Raw genomic sequence first — 19,861 nt, 5'->3', positions numbered from 1 at the left:
GAGGCAGACAAATGCTACATTACTTCTTCATAAAGACTAAGTCAACGAGAGGAAATTCAACGTGTAAAGCAGTCTGTAAAGCATAGTAAGAATTTGCCTCAGGATACAGATACTCATTGTTTCTTTGAAGAAATTAGTGGATGAGAAAAGTGTGCTAGTTTAGAAATGTGTCTAGTGCTAACAGCTTTTTATTAGTTTTTTTTTTTAAGAAAATCTCTGTTCTGTGAGGAACTGAGCTTTTTTTTTCCCCTCTTTTTTTCCTTTTTCCGCCCTTCTTTTTCCTTTTTCTCCTCCAGAAGAAGGGAAAGGGGGTAAAAATAATGTTTAAAAACTTCATTGCACTCTGATCTGTAAGGTATTTCCATATCTAGAGCCCCTTGAAAGAATTCAGGTTTCATAGTTTTTTATTTATTCTGGATTAACGAATAACTGTTTTTACTTCCCTACTTTCTTCCTCCTTCCCCTCCCTTGTTCCAGGATGGCCTAGGAGGCAATATGGTGTCTGTGACACAAGGTTTACTTGGATTTTTCTTTAAAATATCATTTAAAACTGGTCAGTTATAGAAAAGTATTTATATCTTCTTGCAAATATTTTGAACCTTAGGCATAATTTTTGACAAGCAAGGAAATGTAAATCATGTAATTGGAGTAAGAATCATGGGGGAGTGACAGTTAGATGGTGATTTGAGGAAGAGTTCTAAATGCATAGATCTGTAAGACCTGTTTATATATCTGAGACAATTTCTAAGTTCCCATTGACATATCAGTAAAATAAGTAGAATGTTGTTTATCCCTGCAGTTGTTCTATTTGCAGTTTATTTGGTTGGTTGGGTAAATAGTGGTGAGTAGCTCTGTGCATGTAGAGGTATTCTGCCATTACATTGCTGCTATGTCTAATATAATATATAAATTCCTTCTAAGCTGTCTTTAAATATTGACATTATTATGCTACTAAAAGCTGTTTAAAGAGAAGCCTACTCCTGTGGGGTTTTTTTGTTTTCCCCTCTCCACATTTCCAATAATTATTTTTCTTTTTTGGACTGTTAAAGACAGAAATTTGGAAGCAGACCTAGGAATGAGCATTTTGCCATGAATTAAGGCTACTTTTTGTTTGATGGAAAGAAACTTTAAGTGAGAACTAAATGCTAAAATCTTCTTTGTATATGTCTCAATAAAGGTACCAATATGAGCAAAATAATTGCTGTGGTAATTACTCTGGTTCAGATATTGATGCTTTATCAGTTGCATCCTCTCTGATATCAAAATCGTGTAAATGGAACTGCTCTGGTACAGTGAGAGCCTGTGTTAGCTAGACCTTGACCTTGGAGCTACTGAATTTACATTTCTGTGTCATGCACAGGGGGCTTGCGTGTGTTGTTAGGATGGAGACAGACATTCCTTTTCTCTGATTCCCTCCTAGCTTAGAAATGAAACTACTTCACCCTTAATTGTGCAAAAATTCAGTTCCTAGTTTAAAGTCTGTCTTTATGAATTTTTTAAAATTTTTTTTTTAATTCATTGAATTGGACCAAACAGTAAATCCCAAAACTGTAGTTGCTAATATTCCTAAGAAGTAACTCATGTTGGTTCAGCTCTCATTGCCTGGACTATAATGATGCTTTTTGGAAAGATCTTGTGGTTGAGAACTTGGTGCTGTTAAATTCACTTCTCACGCTGCTTTGCTTGGAATTCTTTAATGGCCAAGGCAGTGAGAGTCCCCCATCTGTGCAAAAACTGCGTGTTGATGTCATAATACTTAAGTATTATGCCAGCATGTATCATTTATCTAAATGGAGAATTTTCTGTTTTTCAGACTTTACCAGTTCGGAAGATTCCATGCAAAGCCAATGCTCCTTCAGGGTCTTTTTTTGCACGGGACAACACAGCAAATTTCTTATCCTGGTGCAGAGATGTAGGCGTGGATGACACCTGCCTGTTTGAATCAGAAGGTTTGGGTATGTATTTCTTTAGGTAGTAGTTAGTAATTTAAAATAACGTTTTTTTGTGGTTTGTCTTGAAAGACAGAATGGCTCTTAATAGATCTTGACTCCAAATCTGACCTCTGTCTGTGTTAATTCTGCCTTTTATCTGTGGAACGAACAAATAAAGTGCACATCACATAAAATTCATTTAAGTCTATTTTAAGAGGAACTTAAATGAGAGAAAAATCTTACTATGATTTCTTGCATGCAGATAATTTTCACTATACACATACTTTTTTTTCAAGCATGAAGGCTGTTTCTTAGTTCAATGTATAAGGTGGTGTTTTTCTGCTTTGGGAGAGCAGGATACAAGTGCATGCTCAGTTCTGGCTGCAGAAATTTGGCTAATTGTGCAGATTTAACGAGTTGCACAGGAGGCAAGAAGATACAGAACTTTTCTTTCCTGTGCTGACCCTTTTTTCCAGCTGGTTCCCTTGTGCAGCTCTGGGCAAAATTTATCCAACACTAGTGCTTCAGGGTGTTCCATCAGAAGAATTGGACTGCTTAGGAAATCACTGTTCTAATACTACATGTTCTTCATCGGTTTAACTCTTCTCTCTTCAAAGGAAAACTTAGGAATCTTGCCGTGAGAGTTTTTCAGCCAAATCTCATGAAATGAAGGGAGTCAAATGTTTGTTGTCTGAACTCAGATAAAAGTGTAAAGCAGTTGTGGTGACAGACAGATCGCTTTCTGTGGAAGACAAATGAACACACTGTACTGAATCAAGAAGTTTCTTTGTTCTGTTGCTCAAAAAGTCTGCCCTGTTGAAGGTCTTATATGTGTTGCAGCTGATCTATTCCCATTCTTTTACACTCTTGCTCTACTTTTATAGTCTATTAAATATTTCTGAGGCAATTTTTTTTTTTCCTTTCGTCTGTTCTTTTATCCTGTGAGGTTTTTTAATTACATCATTTTTTAAGCCTGGGAGAAAATGATTGGCATAGAAGTGAGTGGAATCACAAAGGTGACAAATAGTAAGGAGGATATATGTATTGACTTTGTTTTGTTATTTGATTCCTCAAGATGAAATTTTTATTTGATATGGTAAAATCATGTGGAAGACGAACAATAATTGTAGTTTCCATGATATGAAATGGTGGAGAAGTTGGTCATTGTCTAGGATGAAGAAACTTGTAAACACCAGGAGGAGACACAGACCTCCAATGCCTGAGGCAGGCAGAAGAACCTGTGTTTAGTGGAATACCAAATGTATTTAGAGTTTGTACTACTATGGTAAGCCCAGCAGTTTGCCATTGTTCCAGTAATAAGTCAACTGAGAGCACATTTAAAGGAATTTTCTTGTGCACTGTTAAGAAGCTAGATCTTGTTTAGAGATGGAATTGGCATAGCTGGAATACTGATGTTTCCTGCTAAGTTAATTTTTCCACGTACACAACGAATGCCTTGCCTGCCACAGCACAACACTGAGTTCAAATACACCTGGAAAGCTGGTGTTCAAGAGGACTTCCTCTCCCAGAAAACCGAAGTGAAATGTGCCTGAACACACAGTGCTCAAACCTGTGCTCTATTAGCTCTGTTTGATTAGTGACTGATTTTCTTCATTGATTGAAAACTAACATCCGTTTTCCTTGTTTTCTTATAGAATGGACTAGTAGAAAAGATTTACAGTGTGGGAAATAGGATTAGGACTTGATAATATTTTGGCCCACTTTTATGGACTTAAGAAGGAGATGGTGACCACACCAAATAAAGAAGATAAAACCAGTAGCTGCTGTTCTCCCTCAGTTTGAGCTCTAACTCAGTCTCGATTTCATTTGAGGTTTTTCTAATGCATTAGGAAGAATGATAAATTGTAACAGTTGCCGGTCTAAAGCTTCTGTGTTCCTCTCTCTCCCACAAATCCCTTCACCACTGCATAGGAAATAAAAATTCAGTAAAGGTAAGTAATATCAAGGGTTCTTTTCAAAGCAGTGAGAAATGTGTGTGAATGACACCTAAGTGTTTGCATTGCCTCATTTCTGATAATAAAAAAATGTGGCAAAATTACAGTTACAGAGGTAACTGTTTTTCATGTTTTCTTCTGTTTTTCCCTGTAGCTATTAAGCTGTAAATTGATGTGTAAATTGCTAGTGATAAAGCAGCTGTTTTCTGTCTACATTGGAGAGCCTTACTTATTGCCAATGTTCTCAATTGAGTAGGTTTTTATCCTCGTTTCTTACTCTATTCTGTCTGCCTTAAGGTATGTAAATACTGTATTATTTAATTAGATGCACATAGTGATATTTTCTTCATGCCACTTTATAATATAAAACATTCCTGAAGTCTTTTTCTGGCAAATAGGTATTCTAACAGTGTAAGAGAGATTTTGAAGATTTAGTGGACTGAAATATTTGAATGATGGATTTGTGACACTACTGATTTATTAAAAAGAAAAAGTGCCAAGTCTATTAGAGATCAGCAAAATGAGATCTATATTAGCTAAGAAATTATTAATTGCTATTGTTTTTCTTTAATTAAAAACACATTCTCATCAAGATGAGTTCTGAAGTGTTTGAAATCATGCAAGTACAGCTGCACACACATGCATCCAACACTCCCATCCTTTTAGCCCTGAGATTGAAGTGACAAGGAGGTGACAAGTTCCTCACTGGAATGGAACTGTGTCAAACAGCCACTGCAGCAGATAGGGGCAGTCCATGCCTGGCAAATGTATACATGAGTGATGTTGGTGGGAATCTTGAGTATTCCTAGAGGCTTTCTTCTGCAAAGGGTTGGTGTTCTAGGGCTGCTCCAGACAAGCAGGTGAGCAGACCTACTCATGTCACTTCACTTGCAGACTAATTTAGTAACTCAGGCAATTACTTCGAATTAAGCATGGGTTCAAATGCTCTGTTGGATTTGGGCTATTCAGCTGAGCTAAACAAAAAACAGGATTTAAGTCTTTCTTCAAAATAAATAAAAGGAATAATAAATAGAATGAAAAATAGGTGCTTGCTATGTTGGTAGATATGATTAGGTCTTCTAATCAGTACTTACTTTAAAGATCATTGAAAGAGAACATTGCTGAGCTCAAAAGTTTGAGGACAATGCACTTGCACTACTAACTTGTTAGTAGTCTATAATAAATGTATTTTGTCTTGCTGAATGTTATCATGCTTTAACATACGTTAAAGTGCAAACAAATTGGAAGTACAGTTTTCTGTTAAGGCATAGCAGGAAAGTCTCTGAGTTAATGCCTTTGAAAAGAAAAGGTGGGTGGTGTGGACCTGTTGTATGAGCTGCAGAAAAAAACATAAGCATCTGTAAAAATCACAGCAACAGGGTATGAAGAGATAGTCTTAAATGCTGCAAAATAGAGGGAGTCTCTGCATGCTCCGTGTACTCACTGACCAATTTAGCATGCTTATCATATTCTTTTTTTAATTTTTATAGTTAGTGTATTTAAAGAAGAAGGAATTAGCTTTGTTAATACCAAAAAATATGATCCAAAGTCCAAACTTTGATCATCCAGGCAACTCTTGAGATACAGTGTCATTGAATGGGGTTCTTAGATGTAACAGGGGTCGAAATTTGTCCCACGTGTAGGACTCTGAACAGGATGCACTAACTCTTTGCAGCATAAGAATAGTAACACTGCCTGTAACTCCTCTGTTCCCATTTTAAGTATACTTTGTAAGTTCCCCTGTAGAGGTTTTAGGGCAGCAGACCCACACAGCTATGGTAATTTTATTTATGAAAGCATTCTAGGTGGAGATATTTGTAATGCTTGTGCTCAAGCCTGAAGAGTGTAATGCTCGAAGAAAACTGCTTGGACACATAGTAAGAATGGTAAGATTTTCTATGATTGCTTTAGTTAAGTGAACTTAAAGCATAAGTTCTGAACTCTTTGTGGTAATGGAGTGTTGTTGGATGATTATAGGATTTGGAACCAGTGGCTATTCTGCATCTCTTCCATGATAAAGTCCACCCGGCAAGAAAAGGGTTTGCCACCAAGTGTGCCAGCATGCTGATGTGTGTCATTTGTTTTGGGAGTTGTTGGATGCTGTTGGTGTGTTCATGTTTTGTGCTTGTATATTCTGTAACTATGTGTGTGTACACACAATATGTGACATGGACTTCTTTTGATGCAACTAGAATTTAATGGGCAGGTTCCCTAAACAAAAGCATCTGGTGTTTTAGTGGAAATAATAGACAGAAACGCCTCTGATCTCTCTGCTAAAGTTGCTGGTTTAAAGTTTTTTTTTTTAATAATTACTACTCTAGTTTATCTGATTTCATACAAGATGGAATTGTTTTGATTTTTCATCTACACTGACGCATTTAGATATTGTAACAGCATGTAACAATTCACATGAAGTTGCATCAGAACAAGGTTTTGTCCCATCTTTCACAACACTTTACTAAACCACTCATAATATTATTTGAATATGTCTCGTTTTGAGGACTATAGAAGCATCCTGGACACTGTGTTATTACCATTGCATTTACATCTTAAATTAATGAATTCCAGTAAATTATTAGTGTTTAGTTGATCTCTATATTCCTTCTAGATGAATTCCTTACTATCTTTAGATCTCCTGTGTTTGACACCTTAATTGGTTTTAGACTTCCATAAGTGATTGGGCTGAAAGGGGATGAGGGGGAGACACAAGTGTGTCATAGCATAACTCTGATTCAGAAGCAAGGGTATGTTTGGGATAGGTTGGACACAATGTTTTGAACAAAGCAAAGTTAAAAAAACCAAACAAAGAAGACTGCTGTAGGATCAGAATAAAAGGTTTTAAAGGAGAAGGTGAGAGGCAATAGAAAGAGGATCAAAGGACCAACCTTTTGGAAAACTTTCCCTAAGCTAGTGTGAATTCTGATGGCAATTGGAAACCTATAATAATAAATACTAAGCCACTTTGGAAAACTCTTTGCTTCTAGGGAGCTAAAGAATGCTTTAGAAACAGAAATTATATTCACTTTTTTTGATTCACCTATGCCTGATATCTTTAAAAAACAAAAAGTAGTTTATGAAGGAAGATTGACTTCACTAAAACTGGTTTACAAAAACAGTGGGAGCCAAGATTTGAAACTTGGCAGAGAGGTGTGAGAAGTTTGTTCCTGTATCGTGGTTGGGCATTCTACTAACTTAAAACAACAAAACACAAACCCACACACAAAACAAAAGACACGATTGTGACATTATTGTGAAATCTTGGTTTAAACATGCTCAGAAAATACACGAACTCCACGTGCAGCGAGTGTTCTGCCTCCCCACAGTCCCAGGTTGTGGTGGTGCTGAAAGCAGAGGCTGCTTCTCCTCTGCTCTCTCTGCTCCTCCTGGTAGCATCCAGGCACTTGGGAAGGGAGCCCTGTGGAAGGGGGTGGTGAAGGATGCAGAGATGTGGTGAACAGCAGGTAACAGAAATGGAAGTACATGGAAAGAACACAAAGGGTGAATGAACAGAATAGGAAAACCTGTAAAAGGAGAACAGGGCAGCAACAAGATGGAAGTAGCGTGAAGAAAAGTTATTGCCAGAGAGGAGCAGGGATAAAAGCTTGCTAGGATCTTAAAAGGAATTATTGTTAAAAAAGAGTGGCTGGAGGTAGCTTGAAAAGATGCAGGCAATGAGGACAGCAGGTAAGAAGCATTTGAAGAGATGAGATGGAAAGCAAAAGGGTCTGTAACTGCCAGAACACCTAAAATAAGCTGGACTTACATGCACTATTTTAAAACCTTTCCACTGTGTTCTTGTCAAGCAAATGTCATCAGTGAGATTCTCAAGCAGGATGGATATTTCCATTCATCTTATGCATGCACAGTGCATGAGTCTCTTGTATTTACAAATTGCTACTTGCTTATAATCACCCACTGGGACAATTCGCCTTGCTACTATTTAATAGGGGAGGACTGGACAATGATTCTCCAGGAATTTTGTTTTCTTCCCTACATGACAGCTTGAAAAATTATAGGAAAATGCACATAAAAATTGTAGTCGTGATGCAAAGTGAAGTATTGTTTGCTTGTTATGATACATCTCTCAACTTCCCATGTCATCCAGTGGGTACAGCAGTACACAAAACAACATTAATTTGTCTCTGAAGTCCCCAAATGCATATGCTGTATAGTCCTCAGGAATGCTAACATTTTCTTGTCAGAAGCACTGTGTCACCGTCTTCTTATCAGATGAGCAGATGTTTGTTTTTGTGGTTGGTGATGGCCTGCACAACTCTTCATCTTCTAACAACGATTTCACCGTGTCACGTTGTTCAGTGTGAAATGCATGAAATGTGTCTAGATTGTGGTGAGTCAGATTTGCTAAAGGACTTGAATTTTGTTTGGGTAGAGCATTGATGGAAAAATGTTTTACCTGTTTTAATCAAATTCTCTTCTAGTTGTATTTATGGATCTTTTTGCAAAGAACAGTTGTTGAACCTCTCTTTTTCTCCTCCATTCTAAAGTTAATCAGATGTGTATATGTATGAATTACAATTGAGTTTCTTTGACTATTCCAAACCCAGTTTCTACCATTTATATTTTGGGGAATGCCTTATTTCTTAAAATCAAGTTTTATTTTGGGGCAGTCCCAACTGGTTTAAAACCAAAGCAGCAGAATACATTTCTGGGGCCATGAATGTAACACTTTAAAAATACTGATTACTAGTAAAGGTAAATGTTTAATGGAATTACTGTGTTGTGGCAAGGAAGAATATTGAGAATAGCTGAGTGTCCAAGGTTACATTATTTACATTTTTAGTAACAGATGGCTGAGGGATAAAAATATTTTTCCTAGTGCAATACAATTCCAGTTTTCATGCTCTGCACTTTCACTTTTAGAATATATTTGGATGAGATCAAAGAGGAAGAATGCATACACCTGAAAGGGCTCCACAGACACCAGGAAAAGATATTGGGATGAGCATTCAACTCACACCACTTATCATACATTTATTCACATCAGTGGAGCTGGAAGTTGAAGTTGCAGAATTTGAAGGTCTGCCCCAGGGTGTTAGTTACCTAGAGATGTTTAAGTCTGTGGATTCTTATTTTGGGTCTCATACGTAGAACAAAGTAATTACTTTCAGAGCTTTAACTAGACATTGAAATATCTTTTTCAGGGATGGTATTTTTGCTTCATGCATTTGAGTTAGGTGAGTCTTTAGATTACCAACTGTTTATACAGCTGATGTCTTGACCTTTTCTCATTAGAAACAAATCGATTTTGATGCTGTTTCTTTTTTTTTTCTGATTTATGCAAATACACAATTACTTTTTGGTGTCAATTCAATCTGAAGAGTAAGGTGCAAATCTTTTGATTATTGCTGAAGTTTTTAAAACCTGATTTTTATCCACAACACTAGGGCTTTATTGCAGCAGGTATTTCTGGAGAATAGATGACGATGTACACATAAATGACTATTCTCTTTTTTATTTTCTATTTTTACTTTCTTCGTTTTGGAGTTTTGGGGAGTTCATTATCCAAACAGCCACAGACCTTTCTTCATTTGTTGGTTTTGGGTTTTGATTATATGCTTAGCTGAATTCCTTTACAGAACTTTACCTATTGGAGTCATTGGGGGAAAAAATTATATTGCTTTATGTTGGTATTTCGTAATTGTTATGACCCACCCCTGAAGGTGATGTACCTGGGGTTCTTGTTAATAGATTACTTTATATATGGCAGGTTTACTTTAGAACAATTTGCAATGGAAAGGAGGTATGTAGCCATTTTGGTTATTATCTGTGGAAATGCAACAGTATAAAAGTATAAAGATATCACTTCAGAAAATATGTAAGAAAAAGGAAGAAAGAGAAAGAAAGGATAAGAGTAGATACTGGAGAGGAAAAATATCACCACTTATGGATCCAGTGGCAAGACATGATTGTTGCTATTTAAATGTCTGTTGGTTCAAGTGATGGTTGCAGTCTTGATCTGTAGGGAGGCAGAGGAAAGTCCATGAAACACAGAGTTCCAGGGGTTCAGGTTCAGGTGGCACAGCCCAGGTACCTCCTGGGATGGCAGGGAGTTTTACACAGTCTGATGCAACACTGTGGATCATGTGCAGTCCTCTGGTGGAAGGCTCAGAAACGAGTCTGGAGGCACTTTTGGGGTCTTTGATGGTTTAGGACCCCTTCTAAGACAGGACAGCTGCCCCTCACATCAGCTGAGCCAGTTATGCCCCTCAGAAGGGATGGAAACCTTCAGGTCCCTGTGTGAATGTGAATGTCCTGATACTTCCCCCCTGAGGGGAGTTAAGGGAGAAAGCTGGCCTGACAAAAAGCAGTATCCCACCTCTGCTTCTTATCAGCTTTCTCCCTTATCAGGCCCAAAGCCCAGCTTGGTGCTGAAACAAAGGTTGCTTTGTCGTGATCATCCTCTGGTGGGTAGTCACCCCCTCTGCACCTCTGTTCTTGCACAGATCAGAGGTTTCACCACCACACACTCCTCCTCCCCTTCTTTGGGGGTGCAAACCTGGCCTCAGCCACCTGCTGCTTTGACAAATGGCCCTTGTTGGAGTCATTAACCCTTAGCATTCGGTCTGTCACAATAACGAGGAGTCCCTGCTGTGTCCGAGCTGCTTCTGAGGCTTAAAAACTACAAGTTCTATGTGGAATCTAGGTGTGAAAACTTGCATATGTGTATGTATATGTAAAGAAGTTTGTTCGAGATTTTTGGCTATGATTAACTGAATTCCTAAAGCATTCTAGCTCCACGTTTGCTTTAAGATGTATAAAAAAAAATCAGGACCGAATTTATAGAAAGATATATCTTTGCTAATGCAATTTTGTTATTTTTGTGATTTAAATCAGGCTAAGAAAAATAGTGATCTTAAGGATATGAACTCTCTTAGTTTGTAGAAAGAAAAGTATCACTCTAATGTTATTTTTAACATTTGACTAATTTAAGTGTTCTGCCAGAGTTCTTGATTAATTTTAAATAGTTATGAATTGCTTGCAGATTACCAATTAGCCCAAATAATTGCTCAGTGATTTAGATAACTAAATGGAACTTCCTAAACCTTCTGCACTCTGAGAACCACTCAATCCCATCTTTTTTATTCCAGTAAAACTCTACTGCAAGCCAAAGAAAACTAAGTCTTATCAGAGTCAAGAGTTACAGATGTTGATGATTAGGTTCCATTCCATCACTTAGGTCTTTAAAATAGCTTTTATTTATCAGTGTTTTCCATCTTCATTTTCCTTTTCCAGTACTCCACAAGCAGCCAAGAGAGGTGTGTCTTTGTTTGCTGGAACTTGGAAGGATTGCAGCAAGGTAGGTGAAAATATTTAAAGCATGATGAAATATTTACATTTTTGACAGCAGTGGCTATTGAGAGACTTGATAAATCAGCACATCTCAAGCTAACTTCTGTGCTCATTAAGTTCAAGGAGAGTGGTTGTCTTGATGTCACTCAAGAATATCTTGAGGGCCATTGTTAACAAATATAATGAAATCTCTGTAGCATCAATTCAATGAAGGTATTTGTTGACTATCCTTGTATTAGGAGAGGAAAGAATTGAATTTTTTTTTTTTAAATAAAGCTTTGAGCTGTTTCTCCTTCTAACAGTCAGATCTCTCTATAAACAACTGCGATTTAATTAACTTTACTGGTAATAAATTGATCTTCACATGACCTAAATCTGACCTAGATGTTTCTAGCCATGCTGGACCTTCAGTGCACTGTGGAATGTTATCTTTGATGTCAAGACAACAGTGACTTCTGCTAGACAATCAAAACGACTGTAACTAGTACAGGATTTTCCCTTTTTGCAGATGCAGATTTAACCAATATAGTGCATAAAATTTGCTAAAAAATACATGAACAGCAGCGCTGCTGCCCGATCTTGCATGTAAATTGCAGTTGTGCTCATCCATGTGTATCCAACTGAAGTGTCTCACTATTCAGATAGTTTCATTAATTTCAGAAGAATTCCTTGTGGTGACAATCAGTGTGGAGGAGACCCCTGTTTATTCCTAGCTTAAGAATTAATATTGGTCGTGTCATAATTGTGTTATGTGTATTCATATTTTGTGAATTAACTCACATGGGAAACTGCTTAATTAGGCATTTTTTCCTTGGTCAAGTTTCAGAAAAGCCCTTGCTGTCAGCTTGCATAGGAATAGCAATGACCAGAAAGAGGGTTGATTTCTGGTTTTCCTGAATTTTGTTGTCTCTGAAACTTGGATTCAGTCCAACATGGAAAAAAAAAAATCATTTTACCTTCCCATGAATAAGAAAGTAAGTGCGTAATGAAATGGAGTGTAAAGAATCTTAATTTATCTGAGCCAAAAACTGTGCTTTCAAGATCCCCAGCTTGGAGAGAGAGCTACCAGCACCCAGCTGTCAGGAATGTCTGCTCCAGGTTGATTCCATCTTCCTCAGGGAATCTATGTCAGTGGCAGTGTTGGATTCTGCTAAAGTGGGTTGAGTTAGATTTAATCTCATTTTGCAGTGAGACTTGATTTCTCAACAGATCTACGAGGGGATGAAAATTGAATCTTACCCTTTTATATTTGTCTTAAACTTCCATGTTTCAGATGTTTTCTGTTCCAAACATGAAAAGAAACACTGAACAAATAAATAAACCATGTTTTCATTTATTATGCATTTCTACCCCTTTGCCTTTAAAATATTTGTATTTTATTTTATATTTATATTATCATATATCATGAATGTATTTTATATGTTGTGTTTATGTTTCTGTATTTATGTTTCTATATTTTAATTTTGTTTATAGACTAGGGGTCAAAAAACATGTATCTGTCTACTTATTCCTGCTCTAGTATCTCTTCAGGAACAAACATCCGTTTATAATCTTGAACATTTTAAAGGTGCACAAAAAAACTGTTGAAGTGGAACATCAGGTTAAACATAATTGAAAACCAAATATGGGATCTCGAATTTGCCTGAGCTGAGGTAAACTAGAACTGCATGGGAAAGGAGAATAACTGATCTTTGCCTCCACTAAGTGTAGGAAAGTGGCATTAAACTGACATTGTTGTGCTGCTTTAAAGAGGAGAGAAGTCAGACGTCTGCTTGCTTTGTAAAGCAAATTGCGTCTGTTCGCACTCTTGGGGGGTCTGCTTCCCAGATCAGGAGGTGCAGAGATCTTTGAAAAGGTACCTCAGTCTGTTTTTAAAGAACGAAAAGAGCAAGAGACACTGAAGAACTTCTTACTTTTCTCTTCCTCTTCTGTTTTGGAAGCAGGAAGATGTGTTCAAAGTGACTTACTCGTCGCAAGGATTCAGCGTTTGGCACACTTTGCCCAGCTAGATTACTCTTAGTCTTCAGGGTCTGTAACTCCCACAAATCGACCTAAGCCTTTCTATTTAATGCAAATAGGCTTATGATTGAGGCACAAATGAGCAAGAATGAGGATTGTTTGAGGAGGAGATAGAATGAAGCTCTGTTCTGCTAAACTTGAACCTATTCAACAGATACTCTGTGGAGGAGGGGAGAAAGGTGATCATTTACCTTTGCCTTAGCAATGCTTTTAGCATATTATCTCTTAGTGTCCTTTTAGCCAAATTAGAGACAGATGGACTTGATGGATGGACTGCACAGTGAGTGGGAAACCCGTGTGACCACTTGGCTCAAAGAGTGGCAGTTCAAAGCCCAGATACTAATAAAAATAGAATTGCCTGAAAAATTATCCTGGATTTCAGTTGTTTATGAAAACAAAATTCTGAGGTCATCTGCAAAATTTCAATAGCTAAAATGGGCCCTTGTGTGCACTGGCAGATGTCATGTGGATACAGTGAGAAGATTTATGAGAGGGAAGTGTCCTACAGGATAAAATTGACAATACACAGGACTGTTGCAGTGGGTTGCACAGGTCCAGCATTCTCACAAAGTATTTGAAAGTCAGAGATTGTACAATGGAAAACAGCTAAATTATCTTTTCTGCATAAAAAATGAAGTTCTTGGGTAACTGTTAAACCCTGGGCAGTTAAACAACCCCCACCGGTATTTTGGAATTACTGTTGAGAAATTTCAAGATCTTTCTGCTATTGTATTCAATTTTACCTTACTAAAAATGGAAAGTGGTGCTCTAAGAAGTCTAGAGGAGATCATGTTACAGTCCAGTGCTGCTTCATTTGTAGTTGTGAGAGGCCAGGCTAGAAAGGAGCACAAAAGGAAATTCTCAGCATACCTTCCCGAGCAGAATTTGCACCTCTACCCCTCACAGAAAAGACGTGGGTTTTACACTTTGAGCTTTCCAGCAACTTTGCTTCAGGTTGATTCAGTATGTGGAAAAAAAATGCCTGCGTGTTTACTAATTGATTTTATTTTCCAACTTATCACCAGAGGAATTCAGAACACTGGAAGCACAGGGAGCTTTAAAAATCTGTCCCGAAGACAAAAGGTGGAAATTTATGAAAAGCAGTAGAAGCAAAGAAGCAGCATTGCTTGGAGTGAAAGAGTTTTATTTGATGAGTAAGGCTGTAGGCAGGAGCAGGCTTAGAGCCCAGTAGGAATTTAATGATTTACAGCCTGTCAGCATCTGCAGACAGACAGGAAGTCAATGGATTGTATATAAGTGCTTGCCTCAGTGTTGGCTGACTTTTCATTAGGGAGACTGCACCAGTTAGAGGCCAATACAAGCACAGATTTGGTTCTTAGTTTCCTTTATATTAATTTACTAAGTAGTGTGACTAAATTAAATGTTATCGGAAAACCACGAAAGCTGGTATACATGCTTGTGCCTTTTCTCTGTACACTTCTAACATTATTATGGTATTTAGCTTAGATTTTCATGATACATGCCCAATATTTTAGTGTCCAGATCTTTACCTAGATAAGTCAGTATGGTTCTGCATCTGGGCTATGGACATTTCTGCTACAGAAGAAAGTATGGTTTCATTTATTCAAGTAGTTTGCCATGAGAAGTCTACCTGGCATGATAACTTTTCCAAGCTAAAGTCCTTCTCTGAAAAAAGAACTCTCTCAATTTTTCTGGGTTTTGTTCAGTGTTGGCAAATGAAATACAATAAAATTAAAAGAAAGGGAATTATTGATGATTGGGAAAATGGGATGGGCTTTCAAACTTCTGAGGTGTAAAAGCTCTGCTGCTTGCTGTGAGACACTGGCTCAATCACTTGCCATAAAGCTTTCAGACGCTCTTTCAAGGAGAGCCTTGCTCTCAAAGTGCTGTTTTGAGTTGCTCCATGCTGAATTTGCACGTATTTGGTTTTAGTGGGATCTTAAAGTCTGTGGCTACTGTAAACTGAGATCTGAAGACTGGCTGTCAAAAATCAGTTAGAAAAAGCAATAGCCAATTTAGAAAAATAGTGGCCATATCTGTTTATTTATCCATAAATTTAGTGCAATAGCTGAGACCAGGATGAGCCTTAATGCCTGCCTTTTCATCTGGATTTCTTCAAAAAATACTAACACAAAATATAAGTTGTCAAGTAATTTGAAAGGATGTTGTTTGGAAAGAAAAGAAAAATTAAAAAAAAAAGGCAAATGTGCTGAGCTTGACTCTGTCCTGTATGGTATAGCAATTTTGAGGTCTAGTGTTGTTCGTAAACTAGCTATTCACCAACATATATGTGATCAGACGGGGAAATTGAAAAAACACTGTATTTCCTGTAAATTTGATTAACTGAGAGACTCCATCTAAATTCATTTTCTCTATTAATTTGAAACAACGGCAGTAGTGATTGATATATTTTATACATGTTTATTAATGAATGTACCATTCTGTTATTGCATAGTAGTGCAATACAGAAAGTAGAAATCCTTTCCACCATTTTGTTTTAAAATATGTAGTACTTTATACAAATTAATAATACATTATTTGCATGTTTCCAAAAGGTTTGGGGTGGAGCCTCCTGGATTAATAAAGTTAGAAAAAGAAATTGAACAAGAGGAAACACTTTCAGCTCCCCTTCCATCTCCTTCACCGTCACCAACAAAGTCTCCTGGGAAAAAGAGCACAGGGAAACTGTTGGATGATGCTGTAAGTTGAGGGGGAAGCTTCTTCCTATCTGGTCTGTTCTGATATGCACTTGCTTGCCAAGCACACACAAACCTGAGTTTAACATTCCACTGTATTTTGAACGTTTGCAGGCTGATAGGGTTAATTTGGTTTTGACCACAATTATTTATGTCAGAAGCTTGAAAAAAACCCCAACTCCTCACACTGTGCAGGAGCTCTGCAGCTTAGCCCAGCTTTGTGCTTGGGGGCCACGTTCCCTTCTTATTGCTCCTTTACTTCTTATTCATCAACTCCCACTTTGGTGCTTTGTCTGAGGAAGGACTGAGTCAGGACTAGGAGATCTGGCTCCTACCAACTTGTATTGAATGTTAACAAACACTTCTAAGATATTTCAGCCTAATTTTTATGCTGCTGTTCTGCATGTTTCTCACATAGTAAAAAAACCAAGCATTGTTTTCCTCATTGTTAGAACAAAAGCATCTTGTTTTGAATTTCATTAAACTCATTGCAGCATACTGAGTGTTCATTTCTCTGCTGCAGACCCATAGGGGTTCATTTGAAACAGCTGGATTCAGATGAAAAGGACACATTTTGAGACCACGAAGAGGTTAAACTTGAAAAGTACAAATCTAGCCTGTAAAAAGAAGCAGTTACCATAGTAACTGCTACATTGTGAGGTAGATGTGCCACCTGGGAGTTACAAAGCACTTCTTGAAAAATCCATGTGCCACTTTCCTGTTACAAAGAGCAGATGGAATATAATGTTCGTTCATTTTATTGAAACACTCTTTTTTCTTTTTTTTCTTTGATGCATATAATTACATTTAAAATTTTTTGGTTTGTATTTCTTCCTTAACTTCGCGAAAGCACTCATGTTTCAACAGAATTGAGAAAGAACAGTTCTGTGTAGAAGGAGCATGGTGACTGCATATCTTGCAGAAACAGAGCAGAGAGTATGAAGGTTGTCTATAACCACCTCCTTTAATTTAGAAAGCAGTAGGGATAGAAACAGAATGGAATTCATCCAGCTAGATTCCTGACCCACACTGCCCCAGACACTCACACCATAAAATAGCAGCAGTGCTCGTATAGTCCAGACACAAAATAAAATAGAATATAATTCTTCCCCCTGCTTCCTTATTTGATTTCCAAATTCCACTCAGTAATACTCCTCTGTCCTTTGGGATAGTAAGGCAATGGAAGCCTCCATAGCAGGATCAGCAGTGAAGGTCTTATTATTCTCTGTTTTACACCAGTATAAATCTCTTCCCTTTCATTCTCCAGAGGCTGAAGATGGTTCTACTTTGCTTACACAGTTCAAAACAGCCTTGAGCCTGTTAGGCTCAGCTACTCCAGGCTTTTGCTTGCTTAGATGAACTCTGATAGGCGCAGCATTAAGGCACGGTTCATACTATCTATTTTCAGCTTCGAATTTCAAGCGTCTCCAGAGGTGATAAATGCCATGTGGTATTGTGGTAGAAATCCCTGATAATTGAGCAGTATTCAGAGGGCCATTGCCAAATAGGTCCCTCAGCACAATCCAGCCTTAGTGCTGCATTCCAAGAAATACAGCAGTACACCTTTTTCATCCTCAGCAACCTGCACTTGGATTTAAGTCATCAACCGCCGACTTCACGCAAGTTGTTCCTGTTGTACGTTGGCTGTCTAAATAGTTTGACTCACCAGAACTGGTGAACTCTCACCCATGTTGATAAGATCACTCGAATAACTGATTTTAAAATTCAAATCGTGATTCATTCAAACTGAGGACAACTCATCTGATACTTGGGAAACACTTTTTTTTGTGTGTGTGTAAAAGACATATAGAGTTCCTCTGCTAAGTGTTATTTTAATTTATTTTCTTTTTCACAAAAATATTATGCCCTGATTTTAAAAAAAAAAAAAGCATTAAGAATAAGAAAAACCTCCACAAAGGAATAAAGTTATTCAGATAACAGCACTGAACAATTTCAGAAATAATTGGAAAACCTTTAAATCACTCAACAGGGCTGGTTTCAATAGCATAGAAATAATAACTGCCTACCTTTTATGTTTTTTCTGGCTTATTTAACATACTATAACTTAATTCTTAAGGCAGATCTGAAAAACATTTGTAATTCAGAAGCCTTTGTGTTCATCTATTCACAGTAATCAAAACACCTTTCAGAGTGCCATAGCTTTGCCCAGATATTTTTTCCTGTTATGAAACAATGTAAGACTTCCATTTTTCAGCTGTTCTGACAGTATCCTTTCCTGGACCTCAGGCTGTTTTTACAGACCTTGGTTTCCAAACTGGATTTGAAAATGTCTTTGGAATACTTTTTTGAAGTGGCAAAAAACATCTACAGGTTCCTGTGGCATTTTGCACTGGTTGACACGGGCGTACTAGGTCAGCATTCATCCAGGAAAGTGCAGGATATGGAAGTGCTGCCCTTGTTCTTGCTGTCCTGTGCAGCCATGCAATTGGAATGTCAAGTAGGGGTTTCTCAACCAGATCTCTTCTTTTGGCATTGATGCCTCTGCTACTTTCCCATCACTGAAGAGCACAAAAATGTGCTTTTAGTAAACATCAGTGCCTTTGGTAGCACATGCAAGACCAAGGAGGCCAGAGTCAAGCTGATGCAGTTATTAAAAAGCAGGAAAGTGTTTTTCATCTGTCTTTTCTCAGCCCTTATTTCGAGGGGTAGGTAGGTTTGAAAATGGATTAGAGGCCCCTTTAAATTACCCTTGATTGCACTGTGCCCTGAATGGGGACATCATCAAAGGGTAGTTGGAAATTCTGAGGAGTGTCTTGGCCTGAATTTATCATTATGTTACGGTATTTTCTCTATGGGTTTTTTTAAGGTGTTAGTGCACAATTTGAAAGATGCAGGGCCTCTTATGGATGAGGAAGATGCTTCTGTATTCGTTACATATATTTAGAAGAGAGAATGCATCTTTATGACATCTTCCTTTTGCCTGTTAACCTCACCAGCACTTTGAGCTGATTCACCATACTGAGAACACATCTACAAAAGTTTGGTCCTGAACTCGACATAAGGAACTACTTGGCTTCAGTTAAACAGAACAAATTTAATGTTAAACTGTGTGATGTTCATCTCCATTTTTAACTCATCACAGCTATTAAATAATTGTTGATATTGGAAGCAGCATAGGGTGCTTTCTAGGGTTACAGAAATATTAAGAAAATTAGGAAAAACTAAGAAAAATATCATCAATTAAGACTTATGTTATAGGTATGACAAATATCTTAATGAATATTTTACTACACATGCTGTTTTAAACAGTTTCTATTAATAACTTCTGTGTTTCCCAGGTTAAACACATTTCTGAGGATCCACCTTGTAAATGCCCCAATAAGTTCTGCGTGGAGCGTCTTTCACAGGGAAGATACAGAGTTGGAGAGAAGATCCTCTTTATTAGGGTAAAGGTTTTATTTTTACTTTGTAGTGAATTGCTAGTGTCTGCTACCTTCCACTTTGAAAATTACATCACTGATTAAGAGGAGAAAGTGTTTTGTTGTTAACCAGCACTGACTCATTTTTAGGACACTGTTGGGGAATAAATAAACTACAGTGTGTTAACTGAGCCAAGGAATTGTTAGTATGTGGTAGATCCTTCTGACTTTAGGTAATTGAATTTGCTCTCTCTTTGATAAATGGAAACCAAAAGAAAAGTCTTCAGAAATGGACATGATGACTTCCTCTCAGTTTGTCTTGAAAGAACATCCACTGCATTAAAACAATCTTTCTTCCACTTTGTTTTGGCTGATACTATTTGACAAGTCAGGAAACAGATCAAAGGCTTCATGATCATTGAGTTGCCAAGTCATGACTGAGATATATTGCTTGAGTAGGATGAGCAAAACATTAATGTCCATAGTACTTAATTTGATTAACAGATATTTCCAAACCCAGACTTGTATTTCAGACTTTGTATGTAGAGTATTAATTCCCGTAGCACAAAGTTAATCATTAGTATAAA

At 37.5% G+C, this 19,861-nt stretch overlaps 1 protein-coding gene across 4 annotated transcripts in view; it reads left to right on the top strand.

Annotated features, from left to right (window-relative positions):
- Nucleotides 1-19,861, top strand: part of GAS2 (growth arrest specific 2) — an 84,038-nt gene that overhangs the window by 32,714 nt on the left and 31,463 nt on the right. For 3 of the 4 annotated variants that reach the window (XM_027696286.1, XM_027696287.1, XM_027696288.1), the window contains exons 4-8: nt 1,814-1,955; nt 9,049-9,081; nt 11,141-11,204; nt 15,754-15,898; nt 19,194-19,301. In XM_027696286.1, coding sequence (XP_027552087.1) covers nt 1,814-1,955; nt 9,049-9,081; nt 11,141-11,204; nt 15,754-15,898; nt 19,194-19,301 — 492 coding nt within the window. The remainder of the gene's footprint in view (nt 1-1,813; nt 1,956-9,048; nt 9,082-11,140; nt 11,205-15,753; nt 15,899-19,193; nt 19,302-19,861) is intronic. The other variant, XM_027696289.1, reaches the window with a different exon arrangement.

This window comes from Neopelma chrysocephalum, unplaced genomic scaffold, assembly GCF_003984885.1.
Source record: "Neopelma chrysocephalum unplaced genomic scaffold, ASM398488v2 Primary Assembly neopelma1_106b, whole genome shotgun sequence".
In the NCBI taxonomy this organism is placed as follows: domain Eukaryota; kingdom Metazoa; phylum Chordata; class Aves; order Passeriformes; family Pipridae; genus Neopelma; species Neopelma chrysocephalum.
This window is presented reverse-complemented; position numbering and strand designations above follow the sequence as displayed.